The sequence below is a fragment of the Scophthalmus maximus genome, chromosome 6, assembly GCF_022379125.1.
Source record: "Scophthalmus maximus strain ysfricsl-2021 chromosome 6, ASM2237912v1, whole genome shotgun sequence".
Taxonomy (NCBI): domain Eukaryota; kingdom Metazoa; phylum Chordata; class Actinopteri; order Pleuronectiformes; family Scophthalmidae; genus Scophthalmus; species Scophthalmus maximus.
This window is the reverse complement of record NC_061520.1, coordinates 18,843,892-18,865,000: the sequence shown is the minus strand read 5'-3', so window position 1 is coordinate 18,865,000 and position 21,109 is coordinate 18,843,892. Positions and strand designations below refer to the sequence as shown.

The 21,109-nt window shown below is 43.9% G+C and overlaps 1 protein-coding gene across 2 annotated transcripts; it reads right to left on the bottom strand.

The window, feature by feature from the left end:
* Positions 1-816: 816 nt before the first annotated feature.
* On the bottom strand, positions 817-20,898 carry synpra (synaptoporin a). Of its 2 annotated transcripts, XM_035630218.2 has the most exons (7): positions 20,746-20,898; positions 16,210-16,839; positions 16,010-16,075; positions 4,366-4,490; positions 3,358-3,556; positions 2,934-3,125; positions 817-2,372 (listed from the first exon to the last, which is right to left on the bottom strand). In XM_035630218.2, the coding sequence occupies exons 2-7, from the start codon at positions 16,396-16,398 to the stop codon at positions 2,124-2,126; spliced, it is 1,020 nt and encodes a 339-aa protein (XP_035486111.2). In that variant the 5' UTR covers positions 16,399-16,839; positions 20,746-20,898; the 3' UTR covers positions 817-2,123. The 2 variants fall into 2 exon arrangements, with proteins under 2 accessions (XP_035486111.2, XP_035486112.1); XM_035630219.2 differs by lacking the exons at positions 16,010-16,075; positions 16,210-16,839; positions 20,746-20,898 and adding an exon at positions 4,573-4,707.
* Between the last annotated feature and the right edge of the window lie 211 nt (positions 20,899-21,109).

The window sequence follows — 21,109 nt, the reverse complement described above, 5'->3', positions numbered from 1 at the left end:
GTCATTTTGTTTGCCTGGTCTCTTCTGCGTTGTGTCCACAACTGTAATACCACTAATAAGAAATGATCACTTTCATATATGCCGGTAGAGAAACGATACAGTAGATGTATATTAAGGAAACACTTAAGATGTTTGTCTGTGTATAGCTTAGTGCAGTTTATCTGTGTAGAAGTGAGGAGCGATAGGGGGCCTCCATCTCCTCTGGAAGGAGTTATCACATGTGGTGTCACAACTTCTGATGCGGGTGTCTACTGAAGAAATAAGGGCTGTGCAGTATATCATGTGATACATGAATATTTGATGGATTTGTGAGTTTCTTTCCACGTTCAATAGGAACTTAATATTTTAACTTGCATGCTGTTCTATCCATTAAACCACAATAAAGAACATTTTATTTTTCTGTGAGAGCATCCCTGGAATTCCAAGGCAGCTCATGTGGCCCAGGCTATATTGACAAGCTAAACTAACAAACTCGAGACAAACTACACTTTTCATTACACTGCTTTAGGGAGAGGACAAAGCCTCTTAACTCCATGAATTTATTGGATCGCTTGTGTATATAAAGACTCGTCTCGCCTGGAAAAAACACAACCCATTACTATCTCTGATGACCGACAGAGAGGAGAGCGCCCTGTTGTGCACATTGTACTTGACAGACTCTCATGGACATTTTCTGTGGAAACCAAGGCAACAGGTCAAAGGTCAGAAGTCAACCAGACCAAGAGATCAGAGCGCATGCTGGAGATTGTGTTATTTATGGACGTAATTCTGCATCTTTGTTGCCACGAATTCCTGCAAAATATGATCCACACACAGTTTAACTACCCTACACATTTATTATGGACGTCAGACTATTATACACCCAAAGACGTTCAATCCCCTTTATTACACTGATGCAAGCCACATGCTTAGGTCAAAAAAACAGGGTTGCACAAGTCATATTAATGTAAACAGCCTGTACACAACAGCATCACAATTTTTTACATCAACAGCACATATTTTTGTAAAGTTGTACAAATTTGAATTGTGATTTTGAAGTGAGTATTAGCTATGTTCGGACGAGCCCACAATGAGATGAGATGCTTTTTTTTCTTCTATTATGGTACTTATGTGCTTTTTTTGATGTGCTTTCAAAAGTGTAAATGGAAACCCTGGACATGCTTTAGAGAGGTATAGATTATCATTTTCTGAGGAGATAATAGAAAACAGTCACACTAATTTGTAGCAAGAATGGCCACTTGTAAACAGTTGTAAACACTTGGGGACGACAGCCCTCTTTTCGAAACAGAAGGACAATGTGATAGCAGATACAACCTTAAAAAAAACATGGTTACAGAAACAACACAATGCAATGGTTGCATACTGTTGTGGATCGTGTTTGGCACAAACCCTGTATAGTGTATTTTTCAGTACGCTGTTATTGCTTTAGAAGCCCCCTGTCAGATGAGTGTCGACGTGTTTTATGTAACAGAGAACTCTCACTAAATAATGGTCAGAATGTTTCAATTAGACCCATAATTAAATTAAACCCATTATCCAAATACAGCTGTTGTATTGAAATAATGTAACAGCACTGATCAAAATAAACCTCCAGTAATGAGTCAGGGATGTGTTGGATTTGTAAACATCTAGAGAAAATCTTGGGGGGATTTTCCCCACTAGTGTCACAGAGAGCCTTTTAGCACACATACAAACATCATGCACTTGAAAATGTGAAGATTACTACAAACATAGAGAACTTTTCCCCTTCCACCACAGAGTGCAAACCAGTGTGAAAAAGACATCCAGTCTAAACAGTGAATGTCGATTAGCAAGCACAGAGAGAAACTGAAGTACAACATTCAGCAAACAACACCTCTAATAGAGAAGGAGAAAAAAACATTGTAACAGATGCATTTGTACAATACCCAACAATACTTGTATCTACAGTGGGTGTACTTACACCTTTGACACATTTTGGATGACCATATCTTTTAAGTTTCGTTTTTTTTAAATCAGGCATTCTCTTCTCAGATAGACTGAGTAGAGAATGAAACTTAACTCGACTTTCGTCCCCTCCTCCCACCCCGATTGCCCTGGTTTAAAATGCAGAAGGGCCACTCGAGAAACGGAAAAAGGCACCGCTACATTTGGTTGGAGTACGAGGTGGGACCTCCCACTTGGCTGTACTCAGACGGCTGGCTGAGGTTTCCCTGGATGTCGTGGCTCCCTGACTGGTCGAAGCTTCCCTGGTTGTAGGGCTGCTGGTTAAAGGTGCCAGCCTGTTTCTCGGACGCCCCGCCGGCCAACCTCGCGCCCTTGTGCCAACCAGTCTCCTTAAAGACAAACCAGATGTTTCCAGCCCATAGGACAAAGTTGAGGAACCCAAAAGCCTGAAGACAAAGAAAACAGGGAAGTGCAATATGAAACAATTTAAGTCACCTTGAACTGAATTCTTTCCCAATTTCAACTGATCAGTATTTCAACCATTTCAAACGTTTCACCTGCAAAACATCAAGCACACATAAACTGTTTTCAGACATGAACTCTTCTGGAAATGTTCCTGCTGTTGTGAACGCATCTGGCCCGCACAATTTCCTGCTGCGTTCTTCAAACGAGAATGGCAAACTCTGGAAAATGTCCTAACCAGATTTTTGGAACTCAATTTCCAGAGTTTGAAGAACACAGCAGGACATTGTCCGGGTCGAATGCGATCACAACAGAGGGAACATTTCCAGAACATTCAGGCAAGAAGTGACGTTCTGGAAATTTTTCCAGAGAAACGATTGCAGACATTTGCGTTCTCACATACAGCCCCTCTGGAAAAGTTCCGGTAAATGGCCCAACTTCAGTGCATGTCTGCAAGCAGCCGTACAGTTTCTTCAGATATTTGTAGCCGTGGTTTATTCACTCCTTTATTCCCACCAGCTGAGGTGAACATCCTGTAAACCTACCACTGAGGTGTTGAGCCCAGACCAGTGCGATCCATGCACTGATCCACACCTGTTGGTCAGGACTTTGCAGGCAGAGATGAGGAGCTGCACCTCATCTGGGTCAGTGGCCACTTTCACATCAGACAGGGCCTTTGCCCAAGCAGATGAACTGACCAGCCACATGAAGGAGAACACCACGGTCACCACAAAGTCCTGACGGAGTCCATGGACGAGAGAGGAGACAATCAGTTCAGACGTGGAAAGAAACATGAAAGAAACATTAGTTTTGTCTCTACACTGGGGCTCATCTTGGACAGATATTTGATAATGTGGCTTCATAGCAGCCATTAGGATTTCTTTGACAGAGTTGGCACAAGATTTCAATCTGAGGAAAAAAAGAATTTAGGCGAAATGCTATGGTGAGATCAGAGATGACTATACTCACAATGAGCGGCCCTCGGTTGTTTTCGTGGTATTTGTTCTTGAAGAAGACGTAGACGACGGTGGCCATCAGGGAATACAGGAAGGCAAAGACCGCAATGGTGACGAAGAACTCTGCGGAGGATGAATAGTCTCCAATGAGGAACACAAGCTCCCTCCTCGTGCCCTCACACATGGGCGCTTCAAAGGACACCTGGTGCAACCTGGCAGACAGGGAAAGGTACACGGGTCAAATCCTGCTTGTTAAAGATTGATTTTGCAAAACATAATCAGCTGTTTTTTTCTGTGTTGCAGCATTAAAATGTGATTCTGTGGTATCATCTATCCAAGCATATTACCTGCATCGGTTAGTAAAGACTGGTAAGCAGTTATAGTGACATTATGTGTGCAGGAAATACCAGTGAGTCTATAATTTAGTTGATTTTTTTTTACAGATTTCAGACTGATAACATTGTATCCATTGTAAATCAGTTCCGTGGTTTAAACTTAGGGAACTGAATACCTCTTAACCTAATCCATATGGTAAGTTTAAGAGTCACTGTACAACAATCGCAATGCCGGCTTTCAAAGAAATGCTCCCAGATATTATTTCTTTAAATTATTATCTTCCTAAATGTTGTCACAATAACCACATTGCTTTCAGATGTATTTTACGTTGCTGGCACCATTTGTGCCCTCTATGCAGATGACACTGCAGGGCCCATGATGCTGATGTAATGACGTACACAATGTAATGTCATGAATTGTAAAGAACATTTCAGTGTAAAATAAAAAAATAAGTTATTTCATTTGCTGCTGAAGTCATACAAAAACAATTTGTCCAAATTACACTGCTGCACTACACACTCTCCCTCTGTGCTGATCAACAACAAGGGATTGTCATGCCGACAAAAGAGGACAAAGAGCACACACAGAAAACATTCACAAGAACCAGTGTGACCGACATCATCATGTACTGTGTTCACTTCAGAGTATACACTAGACTTTGAGACTTTGACTGAAGTCCACTCACCTGAAAGGATAAGCAAAGTCGATGCCGATGCTGAGGTTGCTGCTGGCCCTCTCCATGCAGTCCACGCTAACCCGCAGCTGCCCAGAGTAGCCTCCGCACGTGGCGAAAGCAAAAATGGCAAAGAGCTGCACAAAAAAGGGGCAATGACAGAAATCAGTTGCCTGCAACAGTACAACCCGATTTGTGCTGAGGCGATAGACGACCTACTGAAAAGGCGCAGTTATCCTGCCACGTTATCCGGACAAGGGTGTGTACACATTTGCATGTACGCACAGTCACACACAGCCACTCAGGATAAGGCCATAGTGTCAGTGTCACCAGACCCATCGGTATGTTTCGACACACCGTTACACAGAGGACTCTAATGAAACACATTATCAGAGGCCTTAGAACAGCGCTGGCTCGCGTCTTGGAGATTTGGCGAGCTAGAGCAGATATTGAGCTGCCTGATCAGGGGGAGAAAGGGCTTACGAACTACACACTTCACTTTATGATTACCACCCAGACTATTAGTCAGGAGACAGTGCTTTACGTTTTTAAAATCAAAGATCCCACTGAAACTGCATTCTTGAGTCTCTCTTCTGAATAACTCCCTCCACAATATAATGGCGTCACGAAACGAGTTTGACAAGAGGACCGGAGCTGATCTGCTGTGATTCCGCATCCAGGGGACAACCATGCTGAAGGCCTAGGTAAGAGAATTGTTCTTCTCATTTAAGCGTGGTCTCGCCTGGGTGTGGGATGTGAGCTTTCTATGCTTGACTCTTTCTCAATGTACCTTTCCTCCAAACACTAATTTCTTTGACTTAGGGCCCCTTTGTCAAATTTCTGTTTCCCCCCCACAGCTAAACCACCCACAATTTGGATTAGTGCTAAGGTTAGGTGTTAAACGTTAGAGGAAACACAACTCAACGGGGAAACGCAAGTTGGCACATCATTTTTAAATTGACTTGAGCCACAGTCGGCAGCATACTGGGGAAAAAAGGGCGGCTAATTATAATTAACAAACATGAACATGGAGCGAACATGTAGTATATCCAACCTCGGTCTTTAATATGCTCTCTCTCTCTCTCTCTCTCTCTCTCTCTCTGTGTCTCTCAGCCCAGTCTTCCATATAAAGCGACTCTTGCCTCGAGAGTTCTCACGGCCATGATCACCATAATCAGACCCGACGCCTGATTTGCATGAGCCTCCCCTCTCCCACATTACAGGCAGCTGGATGTGCAGCTCGCCAGCAGCTGTAGAGGACATTTGTCTTTAGTGTGAACGCCCCTCAGCCTTAGGAGGGCGCAGTGAGATCACTCAGCTATATCCCACACTCGTCCTGGGATGAGTTCTTCAAGCACGTACAGTAGAGATTCATTGTGAATGTTTGTCTCGTGCGAGTGTCTACATCCACAGTCTACATATATATATACAGTTTATGTAACCCTGTCATGATAAAAAAATATCCAAGATTTTTTTCTTTCCTTTGGCATTTGTATTATTTTCTTTGGCATTGGTCCCACTCTGTTATGCTGTTTGGCTGCTTACCCAGTGTTTCCCCTACCATTGAATTGGGGGAGACACCCCCCCCCCCCCCGGAAAAGTCAATTTGTGGTTGTTGTATTTTACATATAATGCCAAGCACAGGTCATTTAAGGTAACTTTCAATATTCACCTTATTCCTCATTCCTGTATAGAAGATTGTGGATGAAACTTAACGTGAATTGTGAAACCTAACCCTAACCCATGAGGTAACACAATGGTGGTTGAGCCTATGACTCACTGATGAAAATGTTTTGCAATATACAGTGTAATATATTTGCAGTATTACAAACTGGATGTCTGTGGAGACATTAGGAAAAAAAAAAGTTTTATTAATTTGCTGCTTAACCAAACAAAACATTTCCTACTGCTGGAAAGACATTATCAGATGATTTATGCCGCCTTATGGCCTAATACAAGCACTGAGTTAAAGACTAACAGATTTCCACGTGTGGTATAGACTCAAGAGCAGTGGCTACTAGTAATCTTCTGATGAATACAATCTTCAGACCAAGCAGGACGGGGCCTCTCAGGCACTCACTTCACTGTCGAGACTGAGGTTACTTCAGGACAGGGAAGGGGGATGACCTTAAATCCAAATGAGACTTTTTTCGTAAGTTGTTGGAGAGTTGACAGTTTGATCGTTACATCATAACATTGTCACGACTGATAAACCCGGATGCGCATGTACACAACCAAAGAGAATTTCAGGAGATGTGAAAAGGTATCCGAGTCCATTAACTTCTCTGTAAGTTATTGCTAAAACACTGGGTGATGCCTGGTGAGGCAGATCTGGGTCACAAAGGGGCTAAGCGTGGTTCGGCTGCACGGGTAAGGTCATCTCAGTTCGAAGCCAAATGCAGTGTGATAAACCAATAACGCTCAACTTCTCCCCTTGTTTGGCCTCAGGCCTCAGGTGGAGGCTGAATAGAGCTTACCTGGCGGTCACAGGTGCGCGGGGGGAACATCTGCAGGGAACTCCTCCACTGAGGTGTTCTCATATACATCTACACGCACACACGCACGCACGCGCACACACACCTCTACAATTAACAAATTCAAATATACAGTTAAATCACTTCCAGCAAAAAGATCTCATAACCACTGTGTGTGCTTATCTGAACAAACAAATGGTAGATGAAAACTGACCAGAATAAATGCTCCCTCCTAATTATCACAAACAGCCTCAGATAAACATCTCTCTCTCTCTCTCTCTCTCTCTCTCTCTCTCTCTCTCTCTCTCTGTCTCTCTGCATGTCTATATACTCTCTCTACCTCTCTCTCTCTCTATCCCGCGGCTGCCTCCCCTCCCTGTGATTTTCGGCTCGGGTTTAGCCCCTCTCGTTTCTGGCTGGGTCCTTTGAACAGGAGAGCGTGGCATTGTGGAAGGAGGGTGGGTGCTAAGCCCCGCGCCCCCGCGTGTTTATCTGCCTCTCCCAGCTGGGCTCCTCGGGGAACAAGAGATATAGAGGCAGAGAGGGAGGGAAAAAGCAATCGAGAGGGGGGGGGGGCAGATATAGAGAGAGCGAGAGAGAAAAGCTGAGTGCAGGAATGAAAACATCTCACTTGTTTGCCCTCGTCCCCACTGACTTACGTGACACCGAGGTGCGCGGCACTCGCGTGAAGATCATAATTCGCTTCCAAACCAAAATGAGCTATTTCTTTGCAATTCAGTCAAAGATAGAAAGAAAGTCAACTTGTTCTATCATCTACAGATTTGATGGAGTGGAAGTGGGGTGCAAGTATTCTGTCTGCGGGGAACTTGATGCAGCACAGACCAGGTTTGAGGCTCGGATTGGATGAACACTTTGGACAAGCGGTGGCTGGCTGAGGATTATGAAACAGATCCTCGGGCTTCAGACAGTACAAACAGCCGCCACTGTGAAAAAACGGAAAACAAATATGTGCAGTAAAAAATGGTGAACCAGGCGAAGAGATGACTGAGAGTGAGGTGGACACAAAGACGGAATATTCAAGGAGTAGTGGCCTGGTAAATCTAGTGACCCATGTCGGTAAAATAGATGAAACACCAAGAGAAAAAAGAGGAGCTGCTTAAACTTGAGGGCGTGATAAGAGCGGCAGAGGAAGCCACGGAGGCAGCAGCGAGTGGGGAGGCGGGGTGTTAAGAGGCAGGCGAGCTAAAAGGTGCATTCACTGATGAGCTGCACTTGACATTTCTGCAAAGCCACCTCGCAGATGTTTCGCGCGTACACACACACACACACACACACACACAAACACACACACACACACACACAAACACACACACACACACACACACACACACACACACACCGTCCACCTGCTCTATTCAAGTCAATAGGAGTCGTTGCGGTGTCAAGTGGCTGCCTGAGGAGGAGAAAAAAACGCCTCAGATGTTCAGCCCCTCTCTTTGTCTGAATGAGTAGCGGGAGAAAAAAGAAATCTAGGACAGTCTTGATGAAGCCAGAAAGGGAGAAACTGATAGACAGTGAGACAGAAGTGGAGAAGCGAGGCATATCTCTGTCATAGTGCTTATCCTGCAAACTGGAGAATCGAACCACTTCAAAAAGTACTTGCGTGGTTTCCCATTGGGAACAGATATCAGGTATCAGAAGAGAAGACAGCTGCTGGAAATTTGAGTTCAGACCATTTTGAAAAAAAATAATTTAAATAGCAATGAATTAAAGTGAATCTATTGGGCTGAGGCATGTACAATGCGGCAAAGACAAATTCATTTGTCGTGGGATACCCAAGTGGCAACCCACCATGACGTCACCCATCGGTTTGTGAACTGCCGTTTTGAAGCATCGAGCTTAGCATTTTGGCCAGCGCCATCTTGTTTTTTTGGAAACACAAGTAACCACATTTAGAGGAGTGCGAGGTAAACCTGACTGAGAGCTCGTCCACTGCATGTCCACCTACGCATCTACAACCACGCACCTATGGGACAGAACTAGCTACTAGTCTAGGTCAATCACGGTGGATCCACGCCCCAATGCATACAGTGCTTTATCATCTATTTTACTCTAAATGGGACCATCATTTATGAAATGAACATCATACTGTATTGAAGAAGACTTGAAACTAGCGATTGAGACCATAAACTCCTCAGGAAAATGTTCACTGACGTTATGAATCAAGTGAAAAGAGGAGTCATTTTCTCATACACTTCTATAGAAACGGAATTCTTTTTGCAACCAGGGGAGTCGCCCCCTGCTGGTCATTTCGGAGAATACAGGCTTCAGGCCCAGTGACTACGTCCATTTTTATATACAGTCTATGGGGAAACCACACCAGAAGTACCCAACAGTTTTTCATGACATGCTGGGATACAGACGCAGTAACAACAAAGTCAAAATTAGGAGAAATCATGGAAATTTCCATCGTGGTTTCCTCTCATAATTGTAGTTGTTTGCACTTGCCACTTCTGTTGAAGAAACCAATGAATACTAGAAACCAAAACTATACAAGACTCCTACAGATTTCAAATAAACGTACAGCTATAGAGCTATAAGTGATATTTGCAATGCTGGAGACATCCCCAAAATCCTGCGTGAGAAAAGGCTGAGGCCAACTGGACCAAGCACTTAATTGGACAGTGAAGTCCCTATACAAAGCAATCTGTTTATCTCTGAAGTATATACTACACGCAATGACATTTAAGTGATAAACGTTTTAACTGCAGAACATGCAGCTTGTTTGGTTAATGTGAAACTGCAGTTCTTTTTGGATGTTTGCATGCATTTGTTTATGTTTTTTGGCAGGTTATGCTTTTCTCTATGACTTAGTTTGTGGGCACAAATTTACCATGACTTATAGTCAGATTGGCTACACTTATGAGACTAATAAAAATATATATACTAAACAAATGCCGCCAATGTGGAACCTGAATGCACAGCTCAACACTACATCTCCAATTTGTTTGCATTTGTCATGTGTCATACAGTATTTCCATTCTTGTATATGTCCACGTCGCAGTGTGTGCATGGTTGCATATGTGCCTCCGAGTGTGCGCAGCTCTCCATGCATTTGTGTTTGAGTGAGATGTGAGATGTGAGCGTGCACTGTGTAGATTTGAGAACGTCGAGTAAAAATATCTCACGCTCTCCACTCAGGCAGAAGCATTAGCCACAGTCCACAGTCCACACACACACACACACACACACACACACACACACACACACACACACACACACACACACACACACACACACACGTGTCTCACTTGCTCTCACCGCCACGGTGCCAGTGTGCAGACATGAGCAATTTTATGCCAGCTAGATACGCACAACACAAAACGACAAAGGAGCATCAGAAACAAAAACAGAACGGCCTCAGCAGTCAAATGCAACAATTGAACTAAACGCTGACATAAAAGAGATATCAGAGGTAAAGTATTAATGAAATACATCGTTTTTTGGTGATTATCGTCTCGTTTTTTAATTTACTTAAAATTGTCAACAGACAAGTTCCAGAAAAATCACAACGAGAAGTAGAGTACGCGTGAGAAGTTTGAGTTCAGACTTTTACATTAACAGTGATGATAATTCACTTATGATATGGTCAGAATAAAGGCATAAGGGTAGAGGACACTCCCTTATGTCAATCAAATACGCACCTCCAAACCTACAACAAGAGGTTTTTCCTACTCATCCAGCAGATGTGTACGCTTCAGCGGTATTAATCTTGGCTGCTGCATTAGGCAGAAAACCCCACATACTTCACTGACTGCAGAACAATTAACGCGGAGAGGCAACGTCCACAGGCCTTCATGTGAAAGCAGTGGGATCCTCACTTCATTGGCAGCACTACACAAAACAATCTGTGGCTCATTTAGCAGTGGCTAATCCCTCCCTGCCCAGGGAACGCATTGTGCTTGGCGCAACCCACATTCATATTTCCCTCCTCTGCCCCCCCCCCCCTTTCTCTGTCAGCTTGACTGACCACAAGCAAGCAGAAAATCTCCATTTATTTTTGTAACAATGTCCCTTCCTCGGTGCTTCTCTCCCTGATGGGAGATCAGTCCGATGACCTACCTGTGACCCTGCAGTCCCTGAAGAATTTCAACAATTTCGCGACAGGGCATCACGAGAATTATTAATTGAAGTCGAGACTTGCACAAATACGAATTTGCTTCGCGTGGCGCAAATTCACATATTTGTAATGACTTCAATTAAAATAAAAAAAAACCTGCTCCTAAAAATTGCTTCTGAAAATTTTGTGTCAACTGTAAATAATGTTGGAGATATGTCATTTGTTCCCGGTAGGCACGTGCTAAATGAAAAATAATAATCCTTTCTCACAAAAACGGTTTTATGGTTTTTTTTACATATAAAACTGCTTTAAACGCTAGTGCTTTCCACTCATGGTTTAATCTAATTTAATTATAATAATCTCGGTGTGTGATACAGTGTCTTTGTGACAGTTCCGTTTCTATAAGCTCTTGCATGTACATACTGTCTTGACACCTATGCTCTTCTGTGTGTGTGTTTGTGTGTTTGTGTGTTTGTGTGTGTGTGTGTGTGTGTGTGTGCGTGTGTGTGTGTGTTTGTGTGTTTGGGATGTCTTTGAACCGACATGTCCACCTACAGGAGAAGACAGGCTAACCTTTTTCCCGTCTGAGTCACAGGTGGCGGACCATCATCTCAGGGTTGAGAGGGAGACAGAGGTCCAGCTCTGACCTGACGGGTCAGGAAAGGCCACGTCACCTCCAGGAGTTCATCAAGGACCACAACCCACAGCTCCACCCAAACCAATTTTAACATCACATCATTACAGGAAAAGATGAGGTTACAAATATCTGGAAAGAAGATTATTCCTCATGTAAAATGATATATTTTTTTTTTTAGTTTGAGTGCTTCATCAGCACATTTATCAAAGTAAAATAAGAACTCTAAGAGTGAGAAATGTGGTCCAAGCTGATATATACTGTATATATGCAATGTGATTAGCTATATTCATCTAATGACTTTGTCATTCGGAGAGTGATCTGGATCAGACATAAAACCTTTAATGATATCAAACATCAGAGCATACTAGACTTTGTAGATCATACAGACTGACAGACATCAGGGGAGTCAGATGTCACCAGCCGCCGAGAATGTTGGGATTTTTTTTTACCATTTTTTCCACAAACAAAATGTGACAAAGAAGTAAAATACTTTCCTATACTGATTTACTGTATATGTGAAAGTCAGCAGTGCTCAAATTCATCTGCCTAACCCAGACGGACGGAGATGTTAGTTTATATGGATAGAGGAAGTATGACGTCATCCTTTGAATCATTTAAGAGGTGTCGTTTCCCCCCCCCCAAGCCTCAGCCCCCCACCCCCCCTGTCAAAAAGAAACAAGTTATTTCAGATCATTGACCTGACAAGTCTCTTGCTGTCAGCAGCTGTCGCCAATCTCTCCGCATCTCCCTTCTTTTAGAGTGTGTGTGTGTGTGTGTGTGTGTGTGTGTGTGTCTAAAACACCGCAATTATATTGTGAATATTGTGCAGAAATCTGTCAAAACCTACACTGTAACACATTTCCAAGGTGAAAGGTCAATGAAGAAATAACACAAAACATGACAAAGACACAGAGAGAGAGAGAGAGAGAGAGAGAGAGAGAGCTGAGATTGCTTTCCCAGAGATAAGAAGAGATGCATGTAATTTTGCCAATCACACTGGATTCAAAATCTATTTGATCTGTGGTGTGTTTTGCTGTATTTGCATAACCTACACAGTAATTCTAGCCTCACTCCGTTCTGCGATTGCATTCAGTTAAGAGTCGTGTTTGAAAAATCAGGGATCCACGCCCAACAAAAGATGTCTGCATTATGAATAGCAACATTTTTGATTTCATGTTTTCTCAAGATGAATGTAAAAACAGCTATCACATATTTACTTACACGTTGGCCGTGCAGACAGTGTCGTCTCAAAGGGCATTTTCCATGAATATGAACAGCAGTATTTTCAGGTTACATAAAAAAAAACAAAGAAACTGGAAAATTTGTCCTGATGAGTTCTCTGGCTGGAGTGTGTGTAAAGCTTTATGAAGATCATTTTTCCACCAACTACCTGATTGAAATAAGGCAGCCCCTGATCAGAACTACAAGGTTAATGAACTCGCATCTGAATTTAACATGTCGCGTTACGCTGATCATTTATCTAGAGAAGAGTTGCTGTTATTTGGATCTAAAGAAATACAGTTCACTCACTGTTGTAGAGGGATTTTCCAGAGTGATGTGTCTTTTCACTCACAAACAATGTTTGGTGGAGGTCAATCAGAGGCTTGGAGAGATCACGTTAACCAACTGACTAACATCTCAATGAAGATGTTACCACATGAACTTAAATTAACTGCAGTTGATATAATCTGCACTGCCCACCCCAAGGCAAACTAAACTGGCATACAGTAAGGTACTAAGGATGACGTCATAGGACGGTGGGTCAGCGAAGGGTTTTGGACGGGAGGGGGACCTTTACTCATAAATTAAACTCCTGATGGACTCATTCACTGTGACTCATCAGCCTGGCTTTCGCTCCAGTACAGGAAGTCACTGAGTCGATACAGTACGGAGGATGCAACAGCCACGACGATGCTCCAGTGCATAACAAATGCATGTGTATTATTTGCATCATATGCTCAATCAACTGAACAATTTTTGCTCCCTCTCTCTCTCTCTCAAGCAAGCACATACATGAAGAAACACACACACACACACACACACACACACACACACACACACACACACACACACACACACACACACTTGCAGTGAAGAGTTTGGACACATCTCAAAGGACAGCTTCTGCATGAGTTGGTCCATGGTGGAGAGGAGCGGACCTTACAGCTGTTTGGAGCAGAGTATGCCAGCCACCGACAGTGTGCCAAACAGGGCAAGAATTACACACACACACACACACACACACACACACACACACATACACACACACACACACACACACACACACACAGACAGACAGAGTGAGAGAGAGACTGAGCAATGAAACTATACTCTAGAATCTCCCGCAGACATGGCTGATTATGAATTTGCCTCATCCTCTTGCAGGCCCGGTCCTTACTGGAGCTGTAGGAAACCTACCAGTCCACCGCAACATCCTGACCAAAGTTAAAAAACAAACCTTTAAACAACCTTTTTGTTTGTTAATGTATCAGTGATTCATGGACGGAGGTGCAGTCTGAACAGGTGAGTTTTGTTGAGTCCTCATGTCAGTGGGGAGCTCGTTCCACCATTGAGGAACCAGGAAAGCGACCAGACCGGATTTAGTTGAGCGGTGGCTGCCCACCCCTCGCAGTGAGGGCATAGCAAGCCGCTTAGTCAGTAGCAGAGCGGGCTGGGGTTTAAGCTTTGACCACGTTCTGGATGTAGGAAGGGCCTGAGCCATTCGCAGCACCGTATAGGCAGGAGTACCAGTGACTTGAATCGGATTGGAGCCACCACAGGGGGCCAGTGAAAGGTGTGGAAGGAGTGGTGTAGTGTGGGAGAACTTGGGTTGGTTGAAGACCAGCAAGCCGACAGCAATGTCGTGAAAATCATCCCAAACAGCACTTCACAGAAAAATGCGCTGAGACTGGAGGACAAGGCTACAGCACTGGCAGCACCCAGTAAATGATTCAGAACAGAATTTTGATTTTTTGATACGTCTGGGCACAGTTTCATTTTCTTATTGTCCTTTCGTGCACCAAATTCAAAGTAATGTGCATAAAAGACGTCGCCGAACACTTTGCCATCTGTGTCCCGCGTCCTCCTGCATGAACTTGATCCAAAGTCACAGTCACGTCACCGGACGGGAGGTCAGACGGGTGTTGCCCATGAAAGGGACATTTGATTTGTTTTTCTGCCCTCCTGTCGTGCAGATAATAAAAGAACTTAAAGTAATGCAGGTAATTAGATAATTGTTTGATTGAGTGTATTGTGATTACTGAAGCTATACAACAGTAATGCCTTAAATTACTGCGTGAGGAAAAATGTAATCTGATTACAAGTAATGCATAGCTTTGTAATGCGTTACACCCAACACAGGACAGAGTGCAGTCATGCCCGCACAGTCACACATGCTGCCCTCCATGCACACAGGCACGTACACACACACGTACACACACACGTACACACACACACACACACACACACACACGGGGGGGGGGGGGGGGGGTATCACAGTGAATCTGGTCACACACACACACACACACACACACACACGAAACAGATGCACTGGGGAACTCACTTCACTTACAGACATCTGCCCCCATCTAAGCTCAAATGTCACGTGTCTGATGAGAGTGAGTTTGAGCGAGGTTCTCTCCCATTGACTGTCAAAACAAAATGTGCTTCTGCTTGATTTTTCTGGAGCGGAGACTGCTGCTCGAGGATTCTCTGCACATTTGAAGGTATTTACAAAAGTGAGAGAGACAAGCGCACACACACACACACAAACACACACACACACACACACACATACATACACACACCATATCTGCGCACAAGAATGAATGAATACTCTCTATGGCTAATTTTCCTAAACTCACATCAAAGAAAATCACTTATCTCTTTTTTGCCTCTGGGCTTCTCTGCACAGTACAATAAACACCAGAGTCCACAATCATCACCCAGACAGACAGAGGTATAGTCAAGCTTTGATTCACTCAGAGCTAGGACACCCCGTTCTTAACGTTGATCCCATTTCTCCAGGGGGAAAATGGTGCATCTTTGGTGGACTGGCACAAAACGCACTGGGTTGGCACAGATGCATCCAAAACACGCGTCATTGAGAAAGCGTCACTGCGGTTCCCAACGCCATCCAGGTCCCACGGGGCTGTGGGTCCTTACATAAACTTGTGCCATTCGGCCGCGGTGAAACGGATCATAGTCAAGCTGATTGCGTGTAAGGTCCCTCGCCGTGTTGAAGTCACACAGACGCCGCCATTTAGGCGCAAACACGCAAAACAGATGTGATCAAACTTTAAGTTCCACCGGAGAGAGACGCGGGGATTTTTTCCAAGACAGGAATAGTGTCACCGGACAGAAACACCCTCATCACATCCTATATTATATAACATATTTCCTCCATGCATTTACACTGCACAGTGAAGTTTACTGCATGCAAAATACACCAAAGTTCAAACTCACCCATTCCAAAACACGGATAAATCCCAGAGGTAATTTGAGCACTTGGAACGTCTCCGCAGATGCGAGCTGCAGAAGGCACAGGGGGAGGATGAGAGCATTATCATTTCTATCGCCAATTAACGACACCTTGATCAATTTAGCACAACACTGCTCACATCTTTCAGTCAAAACGACCTTTTTTGAATCGTTCAATTACGCACCTGATTCGCGGTGTCCATTCCAGCAGACGGATACTTTTCTTTCTCACTTGCTCGATTCGAATGTAAACAATCTCGGACCACAAGCCAGGACCCGATTGATGCGACCGTCGCGCGTAACGGTCGGATGCTCCGATTCCGACTCTGACCGGAAAAAGCCGAGCCTCCTCCTTGAGGGGTAGAATTTGCCATGGAGACGGGTTTGGATTGGCCTCAACAAGGAGCAGTGACGCCCTTTTGTTTTGTTTTTCTATTGGATGGAACAGATTTTTTAACTTTGCTACCTCTAATACATGCATTTCTTTGGCCTAAGGGTCAAATGTTTTAAAGCAAGAAACATTGTGTCAGATTAATAGGCCAAAATAATAATAATAATAATAATAATAATAATAATAATAATAATAATAATAATTTCAAAATGTCTTTTTTTAAAAGATGAAGACGTAGTAACTGTGCGAAGGCTCCTCTCTCTGCTACATCCCTCCACTCTTCCCTAAGGTTTGGCTATTGATGCTGCTGCTTCTCCAGCTGCTCTGCCCTCTCGTCCCTCGAGCCCTCTTGGCTCGTCCAGTTCTGCCGCTGCTTCATCTTCACTGTTACTCTCACGGGACAGACTGGATGGGAAATTGTCATCTGGAAAAAAGAAAAAAAACCCTACCCCAGTTACATAATCAGATTGTAAAATAAACCTGTGTGAAAAATACCATTCTCCAATCCATGCGTGTTTGGAAACATGTCATCAACTGGCCCACGTTGAGGTTATCCCTTCAAATTCATTTGTGGAGCCGAATACTATCTATCCACTGTCTCTTCTCTGTTATAGCTCACACACACACACACACACACACACACACACACACACACACACACACACACACACACACACACACACACACACACACACACACACACACACACACACACACACACACACACACACACACACACACACACACACACAGGTAACCTTGTGTGGTAATCTTTGAATGTTTAGTTGCTGTGTTTGTTCATATTCAACGTAGGAGCTCAGGCAGTTTGTCATTTAATGAGTTTGCCCAGGGAAAAAGAGAGGGGGAGAGGGAGAGGGAGCTTGAATCTCACTGCAGGCGAGATGATACAGAGCGAGGGGTGCTTCCTTGAGTCTGCTACACTGATGACAATTCCTGCAAAGCCACGTGCAAACTGCTCTGACAGCGTGGCTAATTTTACAGCATCGCTCCTTCGCTTTTACTCTTTCAATTTCTCCCTTCACTGTGGGGAGAATCTGTATCTTCCCCCCTCTCCCACACACACACACACACACACACACACACACACACACACACACACACACACACACACACACACACACACACACACACACACACACACACACACACACACACACACACACACACACACACACACACACACACACACACACACACACACACACACACACACACACACACACACACACCCTGCCTGAAGGACTCTGTCCATGCGATTAGGGAGTCATTGAATCTGATTGGCTAAAATTTGCCAATTGCCACCATAGGAAATCAAAAGGATCTGAGCAAGAAGGAAAACAGAGTCTCTTGTGCGCATTTGGTCCTTCTTCTTGGTCCATGTGATGAAATGTTCATTTCAGCTTCCATGTTTGACCAAACTGATACAACATGACCTTATATGCATTTAAGTGACAGCAATGTGGATTACCAAACAGTAACCATTCTGACTAAAAGTTACAATTATAGTTACAATTATAGGACAATGCAACGTCAGACACTGAGTTGTTTTAACCATAATGAGGCGACCTGCGGCGAGAGAATAAAATATGTTTACTTTTTGTTCTACTTTCGTGGGGGTAGAAAAAAGCAAACTGCAGCAGAAGCAGAGACAAGTCGGCAAGCGGACTCTGTAATTTCAAACAGCAATATCTAAAATATCAATTCTCATCACAAGCTTTGACTCAATGTCCTGCCTGTGTCACTGATGGTGAAGAGCGGCTGCTGCGTCTTAATGGACGCTGGGAAAACAAGAATCTACAAATAGACACAAAGCACCCGAGGGACTCCCAGATGTCGCCACTCGCCTCTCGACTTTCCCACAGTGTGTAATATTTTTCAATAGTTTCAAAATATGTACAACCGGTTTTCAGCTGCGCAAGCCAACTTGCCTGTTCGTCCCTGCCACAAGCCTTTTGTTACTGTATGTGTGTGTGCTGAAGCATTCTCATTGCCGTGCTCGAGGGGGGAAACGCAGAAGAACCTGTCACTTACACAGACGGGTGTCAAAATGCATTTCAAGAAACCAAACATGTACAGCAGAACCAGAGAGGAGCGCACCTGGGTACAGTAGCTGAAGGCCAATGTGTGTGTGTGTGTGTGTGTGTGTGTGTGGAAAAATCAGACAGAGCAGTAGATACAGTAATAAGCAGAGAGAAATGATGCAGGGTATGATGGAGTGTCCATATTCCCTTGTATTTCTGCAGGACATGCATGCTTTTTGGCCGCAATCCTCATCACAGAGTTCTGCGAGGCAGCAGAGCAACAGTAGGCGCAATCACCATTCTTCTCCCCCAGTTAAGCCTCTTTCATATTGTGACACACAGAGGAATTATGGCGCAGAGACTAGGTCAGCCACTTATCCATCTCATCCAACAATGCAACATGCCGGGACTCCACAGCAATTACTGCTTAGCAGGAGCCGCTGCCAGAGCATCTCCACGTCCTTTCGGTGCCGGAGCACTTTCAGATGCAATAATAACATCAAATACTTGATTGCAGGAGAGGTAGAATTTTCAAAAAACACCCATGACAGTCAAACAGAAAAAGAGGGTTTTCCAATCGTTGGTCATAGGAGCATGAAGAGATGGAAAGGTTAACATATCTTAAAAATTGTTGAGATAATCAAGAGCTGTCGCTGCAAAAGATGCACATTTTGGTGAAAAGTAGTAAATAATAATAGGGAATATTCGACCAAGGATCAGGCAAACCTAATTGCGCTCTGCTCATTCTCTGCAGCCAAATGTCACAGTTGACCGCACGTGCACGGATTCCCATATTTCACACTCACTTGTTAATTAAACCTAAACTCATATGCCTGTAATGACACAAAAGCAATGGAACGTGATTAGATACCGGAACAAAAGACGAGCCTTGGAAATGTTTCTGGGTAAAACGGCATTAGCACTGGTCTCATTCTGCACCAGTTAGACAGCGTATACGTAATCAGGATTAACCTCAACATGATGGGGGGAGAGAGAGAGAGAGGAGGGCATCACGGGAAGAAAGAATTCACACTCACAGTCATCCCGATGACGGATAGCAAGACTGGTGTAGTTATTGCCATGTAATGAATACACAAGAAGCACTACCATTTCCATTTCAAGTGAAACTGCTTTAGTTGTATCAATGCCAGCAGAGTCTATCATGATTTGTACACCAAGATGGCTGACTTTCTATTGCTTGTGTGTGCACTTTTACACACAGCCGATGGTGTGGATGGGTGGAGTGAATGATCTTGTTGCCACTTCAAACTCTACTCCACGTGGTGGTTCTTTTGGACCCGTTTACACCGGGCATCAGTATTTGTCCTGTGTGATCCAATCACAGGTGGATGTGTCTTGACTGAGCGATCACTTGAAATCAGATCTTACTTCCTGCACTCTACTGTATGTGCAAGTACACACAAATGTCATTTTCTGCTTTTCAAAGGCCAAATGTCTTGTTGTTTTCAGTCCGGAGGGGCTGGGTGAACTGATGCGCTGATGACGAAATAGGATTTTTCCGTAAAAAAAATAATTAAAAAAACTTTAGTAAAAGACAAATTGAAAATCAACATGTGACGGTCAATGATGACATTGTGGCGTGTTTTGGCACATAGTGCTCTGAGGGGTCTCCCAGTTGGAGAGCATGTCAACGTGCCGATACCGCTCTGCCCGAATACCTAGATAAAGGCTCACAAAGCTGCTATATGGCTGTGGATTTATTTTAACGCGTCGACCTCAAGACCCCCAAACTTCATGGGAGTGTTGAAAACCTCTTTCTTGTCTGAACATGTCACAGTGGATACATGTGAAGTGGTGCACAGTGCACCGCAATTAAGAATTGGGAGATTTGCTACAGCACACGGAGGACGGGTAATCGTGGTCGGTACGACCGTGCTGTGGATTTCATCCTCCAGTGTGCGAAGGACAGAATGGTTTTTCTTCACACTCACACATTTTGGTGTCGGCTGGAAAGTGAGAGCATGTTCAAGCTGGCCAGGGCTTTGAATTACTTCTCAATGTAGAGTGAAATGCTCACAGCCTTTTAGGCAAAAAGTAACTTTAATATCATGATGGGTATTTAGTATTTCTAGTTATTTGCTTTTCTCTGTTTTGACCTATGTAAATTATCTTAAAGCATTGTTAAAAATGATTATTATTATTCCCCTCCAATCCCCCTCCCGACCCTTAAAGTATATAGTGGTATAGAGAATTGATGGATGAATCATTATTATCCAGGGACAGTGAGTAAAAAGGGGAAAAGAAGGGAGGAATATTGAAGCACTTACATATCTGCGATACTCACAACACTCTCCTTAGAGGGGAAACTTCAGCGTCAGGTATTATCCTTCCCAGAAAGCACTGTCCATCTGTGGTTGGTGGAGTGATGCAAAACAAAATTTAAGGTTGATAACTAATCCAGGCATTGGGTAACGGGGCCTGCGGAGGACAATGTTCGGCCAATTATCATCTCCCTATGGTGTAGTGGAAGTGTTCTGCTGTGTTTATAAGTCTCGTGTTCTTGAAGTGGTGTTTGCACAATGTTTACTGGTGTGAAAGAGTGACTCATACTCACTCTGTCTCCATGAAAACTAAATCCATCCCATGATGAGCAATGTTCAGACCTTCAGGCACTTGGTCAGGGGGGCAGGT